Below are 12,207 nucleotides of genomic sequence, written 5' to 3'. Positions count from 1 at the left end.
ATGCAACAGATGCCAGAGCCAACTGGCAGCGCACAGGGGGACAGTTATTTGGCCCAGCAACCAAGGCCAAATGTCCAAGCAGGACCCCCACCTTCACCACCCCCAACCTACCATGACTTGTAGGTTTGCCTTTGGTCCTCATTGTTTTTTTATACAGTATGTATATTATTTGCAAAAATTTTGACATCATAATATGCTGCTAACATTATGCCATATGTTACTTATATGGTTATTTTCTTTTGGCATTACCAAAAAAAAAAACAAGTAATAAACTTGTTAAATCACAATGTGTGCTTGTTCATGTTCGGATATGTTCTGTACTGTGTTAGATACATCTATAACACTAAACTGGTCACAAAAACACACAAAAGGGCAAGCAAAAAATCTTTATGACAACACAACACAACCAAAACACTACTTAGATAAGGCATCATCTTGCCAGGGAGCAGCACCCTGAGGTGTAAGAAAATAAGTAGTGAACACATCACGTACTTTGAGTCCCGAGATTGGACGACGGGGTGGGATTACATGTGTCCTAGGCCTAGACACATTGCCAGACTCAACTTCAGCATCATCATGTGAGGGGCAATCATGAATTCGTGTGAAGTTATGTAGGACCACACAGGCTTTAATAACTTCATTTACATTAGCTTCACTCAGCTGAATGGCGGACTGTAGGACCCTCCATTTGGCCGAAAGAATACCATAGGCGCACTCCACCAGTCGCCGAGCACGTGATAGGCGCAAGTTAAATATTCGAAGCCCGTGGTCAAGGTTTCTTCTTGGATATGGCCTCATGACATGTCGACTCAATTGAAACACCTCATCTGGTACAAGAACATAAGGCACCGGTTAAGATTTGAGTCTGGAAGCTGACGTGGTGGTGGTAGGTCCAGCTGATTATTACGCAGCCGCCGACCCATAATGGAAGAATTGAAGACTCTGGAGTCTCCAGTTCTTCCATAGGCCCCAATATCTACAATTATAAACCTGTAGTGAGTGTCGACCAGTGACAACAATACTACAGAAAAATATTGTTTGTAATTATAGAACTGGGACCCTGAGTTCGGCGGCTTACGCACACGGATGTGCTTCCCATCCAGGGCTCCACAACATTGTGGAAACTGGCACGTGGCCTCAAATCCATGGGAGATATGCAACCAGTCTGCCATTTTGTGATCCGGCATTACCACATGATGGAGTCTGGACCAGATTTCTGAGCATGTAGACCGGACAGTGCCAGAGATTGTTGATTTCCTGACCAGACCAACATATGAAAGGCCAGTTGAAAGGAAGCTAAAAAAAAAAACCAATGAGTACACAGCCCAACAAACAACAGATAAAGCTTAAATCAAATTTATAGTTTATCAATTTTAAAGTATGCATGGTCAACATTAAATTACATGCCATGGCTTGGTTCAGTAATACACAAGCATATCATGTATCTTGGGAAATGTGCTTGTAAATATATAATATTACATGCCAAAAAACTATAAGATTCAAGGTCTGGAAATGAAATACGCTGCTTCACACATCATCAACATATTGTTTTAAGACATACCGTAAGGTGAGGAGAAGCCGCTCCTCTGCAGAAATAGCTTTGCGCATCCTCGTGTCCTGAAACGTGATCCCAGGGCGCACAATCTCCAGCTAAAGATCAAATGTATCAAGGCTCATCCGATAATATTGAAAGAACTTCTTCGGATGGCTACGCAGAGATGTATAGAGATGGTGGAAATGGCCTTTAGATATCCTGCGCAACAAAAGCGGATGGACCCACATTCGTCTACTCCTCCTCGGATCGACAATCACAAGGTATGGCTCACCAAAACGTCAGGATATAACCCAACAGAAAAGAACATGCTCAGTGGTGTTAAAAGTCAGCCTGTCTGTCATGTTTACCACAAAGCAGAGATAACCAAATCCAAGCACTGACTGTATGGCAAAGGTAGCAGGCTCACACCTGCTGGACAGCCCATAAATATAGGGCGGGATGATGATTTAAATTAGTTTCAGGCCTAAAAACCGTTATTTGTCCATTTTGCAAGCCTCCGAGAAAATATCGGCAGATGGATGACAAACGGATGCTTAGATGCGAATAAAATTGGATAATCGCAGGAAATTCGGATGACAGACGGATCCCTGGTCAAGAAACCTTTGTGCGATTTTGGTCCGTAAAAATCGTACCGATTTTTTTATCATTGTGTGTGACTCCGGCCTAACAGCTATATCTGCATGCACACTTATACAAAGACAAAGCTGTCAGTCACTGATAGGACCGCCAGCTGGACTGAAAATCTCCCCCCAAGAAAGCAGAAGTTTAAACGATTAAAACACAGGTTTTACTGAATCTGTTCTCACAAAACTATAGATCAGTGTGGCAAGCTCCTCCTGCTCTATAACATGGAGCCTACAGATTAGACGCCATTTTTATGGTGACAGGTTCCCTTTAACCTGGTGCGTTTAAATATGTGACTGTGTCTTTAGTTTTTTCTCCATTTTATTCAAGTGAACATTGGTATGTATGGAATGAGAGAAGTGACATTTTGTTATTGATTTTTTTCTTCTTTTCATTTGTTCTTTAAAGTTTTACACCAATGTTCAGAGTAGCGGAATACAGACCAGTGAGCAAGCTGAGAAGTCCACCGGTCATATTTTCCCAGTTTACCTCTTGACCTCCCCTCCTATGATTTCATTAATGATATCACTAGTTTCTATAACAACTTCTGTGACTCAGAGCTGTGTTTTAGTGTTTTTTCCCAATGTTACTGTCACATTATGACTCATGGAATCCCTAAAATTCACAGATCGGACACAATTTGGAAAAAAAATTGGATGGTAATAAATAACTACATATGTGTATTCATGTTACAGTTAGTCCCCCATTGTCCTAAATTGCCCAAGGGCAGTATCTTGTTGTTAGACAGATGTCCTACATGTCAATAGCTGCCAGGATCCTTAGCGTTAATAAATAATGAAGGTTATATTAATTAAGGAAATCCTGTAAGAAGAACTTGGAACTTGAAAAAGTTACAGATGTCTACAATAAAGGTGTATTAAATAACAACTTGAAGATGAAAGACCGCCGTCCATTGTGATGTAAAACTAATGAACACATATGATGAATGTGTTGGTTGGTATAGTCATGAAAATCAAAAGCACCAGTCCTGGACAATTTGACACTGAGCTGTGGCACTAAATAACTCATCAAGTTTAATCATGTTCCTTGGTCGTATATAGGATCCAGATACAACAACTTCTTGGGTCCATTTCAACTGTATCCACATCTTCAGGATGTCGATACAGCTGAATACATCGAAGAAGCAGGGAGACATTGGCTCCTTGGTATGCCCACCAACCAATACGACCATTGTGCTGCTCTCCATTGGAGCAGTATCGCTATGATGAGATGTACTTGGGTCTCTTGCAGCAGGACATCCTCAATTCCTAGGAAAACCAAGCTTCTTGGCATATGGAGCAGAGAGAAAAGTGTGGCCTCAACTCGAGCTCCATCGGAGCGAAACACTGATGAACAACAGCGCAACACTAATGGTCTAAGGCTATGTACCCACGTAGCGTTTTATTCCGGACACTAAAAACCGGACTCCTTCCCAGAAATCGCGCGTTTTTTCCGCGCGATTTCACTGCGATTATGTTCGCGATTTTGCAGCGATTTTCACGTGCGATATTCAAGCACTTTCCAAGCGATTTGAAGCATCGCATGGGAAGTGATTGACAGGTTGGTCACACTCGTCAAACATAGTTAAAATGCTAAAAAAAAATAAAAAAATCGGGGTATATTTACCTTCCGGCGTCCCGCGCTGCCATCCCGGGCCTCAGCGTTCCCAGTAATGCCTTGCGAGACCTGTGATGACGTTGGTCTCGCGTTGCTATAGCGATCTTGCGAGACTGCTAGAGTCAAGTGAGACTACGTCTCACAGGACCGTGCCGCAAGGCATTACTGGGAACGCTAGGCCGAGAATGCAGTGCGGGACGTCGGAAGGTAAATATACCCCGATTTTTTATTTTTTATTCTTTTCTTACAGGGGGATGGTACCCAGGGCCTGGAGGACAGTCTCCTCTCCTCCACACCGTGGGTACCAACCGCACATGAGACGCTTAACTTCCCGCATGGTGGGCATAGCCACATGCGGGAAGTAAGCGATTCTCAAGCATTCCTATGGGTGCGGAATCGCGGCAATTCTTTGCGATTCTGCACAAAAGAATGAGCATGCTGCGATTTTTTGCGATTTTTCCGCGATGCGATTCCGCCGCAGAAAAAAGCGCAGCATTAGCACAGCATGTGCGGAATGCCATAGGAATGCATGGGGGGCGTTCTGTACACGATTTTTAAACGTTTTCGCGCTGAAAATCGTGGCAAAACCGCTTAAAAATCGCTACGTGGGCACACAGCCTTAATTAGCTAAAAGAGTGAGGAGCACCTTTGTTAGGCCAGGGTCACACTTGGGAGAAACTCGCACGAGTCTCGCGTCTCAATATCCGGCACTACCACCAGCACTCGGGACCGGAGCGCTCAGCTGTCTAGAAATAAATGCAGCCGAACACTCCAGTCCCAAGTGCCGGCGGCAGTACCGGGTATTGAGACGCAAAACTCGTGCAAGTTTCTCGCAAGTGTGAAATGTTACTGTTTGGGAGCACTGAGGAGACCATTTTAATTGGGTTGGCATAACAACCAGACAGAAGTCTCCTGGAGACCTCTATGGTTGTCAGTGCCAGATTGCTATGAGCGCCACTCAGTGGTCGGCGCTCATAACAAGTCAGCAATTCTGCTACATAGAGGCGATCTGACCATTGCCTGTAGGTAGCAGAGTCGATCGGACAAATGCAGCTTCTAGTCTCTCATGGAGACTATTGAAGCATGCCAAAAGTAAAAAAAAATTTTTTTAAATATTAAAAAAAATAAAAAAACATAAAAGTTTAAATCACCCCCCCCTTCACCCCATTCAAAATAAAACAATAAAAAAATCAGACATACACATATTTAGTATCGCTGCATTCAGAATCGCCCGATCTATCAATAAAAAAAAGGATTAAAATGATCACTAAACGGCGTAGCGAGAAAAAAAATCAAAACGCAACAATTACGTTTCTTTGGTCGCTGCGACATTGCATTAAAATGCAATAACGGGTGATCAAAAGATCTGCACCAAAATGGTATCAATAAAAACATCAGCCCGACACGCAAAAAATAATCCCTCACCTATCCCAAGATCACGAAAAATGAAGACACTAAGGGTCTCGAAAAATGGCTTTTTTTTTTCTTTTAACAAACTTTGGATTTTTTATTCACCACTTAAATAAAAAAGAACCTAGACATGTTTGGTGTTTATGAACTAGTAAAGACCTGGAGAATCATAATGGGAGGTCAGTTTTAGCATTTGGTGAACATGGCAAAAATTTCACCGCACTTGGAATTTTTTTCCCATTTTTGAGCACACACTATGGTAAAAAAACAATGGTGTCGTTCAAAAGTACAACTTGTCCTGCAAAAAAAAAAACAAGCCCTCACACGGCCATATTAATGAAAAAATAAAAAAGTTATGGCTCGAGGAAAAAGGGGAGTGACAAACAGAAACGCAAAAATGAAAAAGGGCAAGGTCTTGAAGGGGGTAAAGCAAGCACTGCAGTACGCCGAATCCTAGCAGTACGTAACAGACATACACAATGTTAGGATTGGGCTGTGCTTGCCAGATTGAGTGGTCGTTACATGAGCGCAAGTATGAGATTTGCATGCTTCTTGTCATTTGCCTGCGAGCTTTCCTTCCTGCTTCTCTCAATGTACATCAACCTCAAATTTACAAATCGAAGACCACTCAGTCCAGGGTGCGGAGCTGCATCCTAATGGTGTGTGGAACACACACTGTTAGGGCAGTTTCATACGTCCAGACAATTCCGGTAACGGAAAAACCGGTGCCGGAGCTATCCGTGTCCGTGTGCATACGGAGGCCATCCCTGTCCGTGTGCTCTCCGTGTGCTGTCCGTGTGTCCGTGTATTTGAAAATTTTGTTTCAATGTTAACCCTTTGACTTTTAAAAATGCACACGGATCGCACACGGACAGCATCCGTGTGCGGTACGTGTTTACACGGACCCATTGACTTGTATGGGTCCGTGTGATCCGTGCCGTTGCACAAAAACGGACATGTCAGCGTGTTTTGCACACGGACACACGGTCCATGAAAACACGCTGACATCTGCATAGACACATTCATTAGAATGTGTCTATGTGTGTCAGTGTCTCCAGTATGTGAGGAAACTGTCACTACACGTACCGGAGCCACTGAGGTGTGAAACTGGCCTTAGGATTCAGTCCTGGCCCAATATTGCCCTAGACAAGAAAACCCCTTTATGTTGAACCTCATGTATCTTACTATATAACGTAAAATGAGAGGAACAATAAGAGATTAGTGGCCGAATCGTTCCACTAACCACTGCCGTCAGCACGTGGAAGACTCAATGATACAATAACACGGCGTGCAATAATAATAATAGTCATGGGGGGCATTTACATTTCTCAGACAATCGTGCTATACGGTGCCCTGATTTTATAGACTATTGTGGCAATATTACTGGTCTCATAGAAGCCACTGTCAAAGAACCTCGGAAACAGACACGTCACCTATGTTTTGGTAAGCTTTTTGGCATGTTTAATTCACATGGGTATTTTTCGGTATTTTCCTGTCATAAATAGAAGTAAAAATGACGTTACACAGAGCTTGATGCGCAAGAAGTGTTAAAAATAAAAATCCATCATCAGACTGACGGCGGTGACACCTGACGGCCATTACGGAATCCCTGTGTTTTGCGTCACGGTGTCCTTTATTTTCCTGGAGAACAGAAGCCAGCAGCATTCAGCCCTGCTCACACACATTGCAGACAAAATCGGTCTCTAATGCACATTACGCAGTGTTGGGCTGAAAAACTGCATGTGTAAATCTCGTGTTCACACCGGGCGTATAGGATATACAATTTCCACAGCCGATCCGCAGTGCGAATGTCGGGAAATATCCTAAATCTGCAGACGTCTCTTTCACACAGCTGGCACCACAATGCGCAGGGAATCCTTCATGCAGAACATCACGATGGAAAAGCTGCAACCCAAGCCGTGTGAACAAGCCCTTACACTTGGCGTGCATGTGCCAATGCATCTGCATAGGAAAAACCCCAAATGCCAACAATTCCCATTGATCTGTGGGAATGCGGATTTTATGCATGAAAAAAACTATTGTAACGAATAATAAGCAATCAGGTGATTTCTCTTTCTCCCACTGTACATGGCTCCATGATATGAATATGGCAGAGATCTGACACCAGGAGCAATGCCAGGCAATGTCTGCTCATAGATAACAGCAATACACTTGTAATCCAGGAGCACAAGGCGCAGAGCTCAGCCCTCGGGCGCTGTGCACACGGTGCCGTCACTTACCCAATGACCACCAGCTGAGTGTCAGGACTGAGATTGTGCGGCCGCTGGCGATGTGCCCCCTTCACTCTGCCGGAGGATGAGCCGTGGGCAGCTGAGGGCATTGATACACACAGGTCCCCGCCCGGGCACAATGGAAGGCAGCGCTCATGTCCCTCTATGTGATGTGATCGGCTGCCACTCCCGGAGCCAGGGCTGCAGGGGGGAAGGGGTTAATGCCGCCTGTGATGACAGAGGCTGATGGTCCTCTGGATCCCCCCGTCAGGAAGGAGGTGGTTACCTGTGCTGAGGTTCTCTCCGGGCACTCAGGCATCAGCAGCAGCCCCCTCCTGCACCACCCATCCACAGGGAGTGTGCCAGAGCCAACATGGACGCAGAACGCACCGGGGTGTTAGCTGGTCCCACCCTCAGTCTGTGGATGACAGACCAGGCCCGGGTGACAGTGTCTGACAGACCGTATGGATACACTGCAGGGTGTGCACATGGATCTACAGGATACACTGCAGGGTGTGCACAAGGGTCTACTAGATACACTGCAGGGTGTGCACATGGATCTATTAGATACACTGCAGGGTGTGCACAAGGATCTACAGGATACACTGCAGGGTGTGCACATGGATCTACAGGATACACTGCAGGGTGTGCACAAGGGTCTACAGGATACACTGCAGGGTGTGCACAAGGATCTACTAGATACACTGCAGGGTGTGCACATGGATCTACTGGATACACTGCAGGGTGTGCACAAGGATCGACTAGATACAGTGCAGGGTGTGCACATGGATCTACTAGATACACTGCAGGGTGTGCACACGGATCTACAGGATACACTGCAGGGTGTGCACAAGGATCTACTAGATACACTGCAGGGTGTGCACAAGGATCTACTAGGTACACTGCAGGGTGTGCACATGGATCTACTAGATACACTGCAGGGTGTGCACATGGATCTACTAGATACACTGCAGGGTGTTCACAAGAGTCTACTTGATACACTGCAGGGTGTGCACACAGATCTACAGGATACACTGTAGGATGTGCACATGGATCTACTAGATACACTGCAGTGTGTGCACAAGGGTATACTGGATACACTACAGGGTGTGCACAATGATCTACTAGATACACTGCAGGGTGTGCACATGGATCTACTAGATACACTGCAGGGTGTGCACAAGGATCTACTAGATAAACTGCAGGGTGTGCACAAGGGTCTACTGGATACACTGCAGGGTGTGCAGATGGATCTACTAGATACACTGCAGGGTGTGCACAAGGGTATACTGGATACACTACAGGGTGTGCACATGGCACTACTAGATATACTGCAGGGTGTGCACAAGGGTGTACTGGATACACTGCAGAGTGTGCACTTCATCTACTAGATACACTGCAGGGTGTGCACTTGATCTGCTAGATACACTGCAGGGTGTGCACATGGATCTACTAGATATACTGCAGGTTGTGCACTTGATCTACTGGATACACTGCAGGGTGTGCACATGGATCTACTAGATACACTGCAGGGTGTGCACATGGATCTACTAGATACACTGCAGGGTGTGCACATGGGTCTACTTGATACACTGCAGGGTGTGCACAAGGGTCTACTGGATACACTGCAGGGTGTGCATATGGATCTACTAGATACATTGCAGGGTGTGCACAAGGGTCTACCGGATACACTGCAGGGTGTGCACATGGATCTACTAGATACACTGCAGGGTGTGCACATGGATCTACTAGATACACTGCAGGGTGTGCACAAGGGTATACTGGATACACTACAGGGTGTGCACAATGATCTACTAGATACACTGCAGGGTGTGCACATGGATCTACTAGATACACTGCAGGGTGTGCACAAGGATCTACTAGATAAACTGCAGGGTGTGCACAAGGGTCTACTGGATACACTGCAGGGTGTGCACATGGCACTACTAGATATACTGCAGGGTGTGCACAAGGGTGTACTGGATACACTGCAGAGTGTGCACTTCATCTACTAGATACACTGCAGGGTGTGCACAATGATCTACTAGATACACTGCAGGGTGTGCACAAGGGTATACTGGATACACTACAGGGTGTGCACATGGCACTACTAGATATACTGCAGGGTGTGCACAAGGGTGTACTGGATACACTGCAGAGTGTGCACTTCATCTACTAGATACACTGCAGGGTGTGCACAATGATCTACTAGATACACTGCAGGGTGTGCACAAGGGTCTACTGGATACACTGCAGGGTGTGCAGATGGATCTACTAGATACACTGCAGTGTGTGCACAAGGGTCTACTGGATACGCTGCAGGGTGTGCACATGGATCTACTAGATACACTGCAGGGTGTGCACTTGATCTGCTAGATACACTGCAGGGTGTGCACATGGATCTACTAGATATACTGCAGGTTGTGCACTTGATCTACTGGATACACTGCAGGGTGTGCACATGGATCTACTAGATACACTGCAGGGTGTGCACATGGATCTACTAGATACACTGCAGGGTGTGCACATGGATCTACTAGATGCACTGCAGGGTGTGCACAAGGGTCTAATGGATACACTGCAGGGTGTGCACAAGGGTCTACTTGATACACTGCAGGGTGTGCACACGGGTCTACTGGATACACTGCAGGGTGTGCACAAGAGTCTACTAGATACACTGCAGGGTGTGCACAAGGGTCTACTGGATACACTGCAGGGTGTGAGCATGGGTCTACTAGATACACTGCAGGGTGTGCACAAGGGTCTACTAGATACACTGCAGGGTGTGCACAAGGGTCTACTTGATACACTGCAGGGTGTGCACAAGGGTCTACTTGATACATTGCAGGGTGTGCACAAGGGTCTACTGGATACACTGCAGGGTGTGCATATGGATCTACTAGATACATTGCAGGGTGTGCACAAGGGTCTACCGGATACACTGCAGGGTGTGCACATGGATCTACTAGATACACTGCAGGGTGTGCACATGGATCTACTAAATACACTGCAGGGTGTGCACATGCATCTACTAGATGCACTGCAGGCTGTGCACATGGATCTACTGGGGAGGGAAGTATTTACTGTGCAAGATGCGGTGGTTCCTGTACAAAAGGTAAAAGATGGCTAGTATCCTACGAGAAAGATGAATCTTACAGGGACAAGACATAATAATATAATCCCTTATATACATGTAATGATAATATCCTATATATACAGGGCATGATTATATTATCCCATATACACAGGAAATATAATATTATTGTACATATACAGGTAATAATAATATTAACCCACATATACATGTAACAATAATATTATCCTGTATATATAGGGCTCGGTAAAATTATCCCAGATATACAGGTAATAATATTATCCCATATATACTGGGAATGATAATATCCCAGATATACAAGTAATGATAATATTATCCCAGATATACAGGTAGTGGTAATATATATATATATATATATATATATATACATAGAGTGGTGTGACTAAAGGGTGTTTTATTGGATGGAAGATATGTTTCTCCTAGCAGATTAATGTTTGACTGGGTTTTTCCTTAAAGACGGGACCTGCGATGATGTCAGGGTCACGTGATCAGCCCATGTGATGTCTACCTCACTGGTGGGAGGGGTTGGGCCCTATGTAATGGAGGTTGGTAAATGCCACAGTGTGAGTGTGTTTCTGGAAGCTACAGGAACTTGTGTGGATGCAGCCTGACACTTGTATATAGGATCCCTATGCTGCAGGACTGTTGCAGCAAGACTCGGAAGAACCCTGGGAATGGCACCTGGCGGATGCCGCAGGATCTGGCAGCCGCTTAGTTACACCCATCCTGTGCAAGGGGGGAGTCTGGGACCAGTGGTTCTCCAAGCAGGAGTATGTGTTTTATTTCCCTTATGTTTTGTTAAGCTGCTGGTTACTGAGTGACATTAAAACCACAGAAATTGGACTTTATGCCTGTGTGTTGCCTCATTACTGCCGCCCTGCTATTGCCTACCAGAGCGAATCCCTACAATTGGTGGACTGAATGCGGGCACAAGCAGTGAGGCCAGGCTGTTGTTATTTTTGATTTGCACCCCAGCCTGTGTCCTGGGTGAAACGAGTGGCAGAGACCCAGGCGGGGAACTTTCCAGAAATGGAGGCCACGGTAAAAACGCTCATAGAGGCCATGCGACAGCAGTAGCAGGCTATGCAGTAGCAAGCTACACAGCAGCAGCAGGCTATGCAGCAGCAACAGGAGGCCATGCGGCAGCAGCAACAGGAGGCCATGCGACAGCAGGCTATGCAGCAGCAGGCTATGCAGCAGCAGGAAACCAATCAGCTGTTGATACAGCATATCACGGCAGCGCAGACAAAAGGAGCTGACTGGGGAATCCATGAGGTGCGGAAAGCAGTTCGTATAGCGATTCCCAAGATGGAGAAATCGGACGATGTGGAGGCATACCTGGAGATGTTCAAAGGAGTCGCTGAGAGAGAGAAGCTACCCCGGGACCATTGGGCGGATGCCTTCGCTCCGTTTCTGACCCCAGGACCTTTGAAGGCGTATCAGGACATACCCACCGAGCAAAGGGCGGGCTACACGGTCGTCAAGGGTGAGATACTGGCTCGTCTTGGGGTAAATGTGTTAGTGCGGACCCAGCGGGTACACCAGTGGGAGTTTACCCCCTCCAAGCCGGCCCGGTCCCAGTATTACGACCTGTTGCACCTGTTACAAAAGTGGTTGCAGCCTGAGGTGTTGTCCCCCACAGCCATGCTGGACCG

The 12,207-nt window shown here is 46.0% G+C and overlaps 1 protein-coding gene across 2 annotated transcripts in view; it reads right to left on the bottom strand.

The window, feature by feature from the left end:
• The window catches only part of FAM149A (family with sequence similarity 149 member A), a 77,463-nt gene extending 69,408 nt beyond the window's left edge, over nt 1-8,055 (bottom strand). The window contains exon 1 of one of the 2 annotated variants that reach the window (XM_073578783.1): nt 7,447-8,055. In XM_073578783.1, the coding sequence (XP_073434884.1) occupies nt 7,447-7,547 (101 nt within the window). In that variant the 5' untranslated portion in view covers nt 7,548-8,055. The remainder of the gene's footprint in view (nt 1-7,446) is intronic. The other variant, XM_073578775.1, reaches the window with a different exon arrangement.
• Nucleotides 8,056-12,207: the final 4,152 nt, after the last annotated feature.

The sequence above is a fragment of the Dendrobates tinctorius genome, unplaced genomic scaffold, assembly GCF_039654945.1.
Source record: "Dendrobates tinctorius isolate UK_male_01 unplaced genomic scaffold, ASM3965494v1 ptg000008l, whole genome shotgun sequence".
NCBI lineage: Eukaryota > Metazoa > Chordata > Amphibia > Anura > Dendrobatidae > Dendrobates > Dendrobates tinctorius.
The sequence above is the reverse complement of the archived record's forward strand: the minus strand, read 5'-3'. Positions and strand labels throughout refer to the sequence as shown.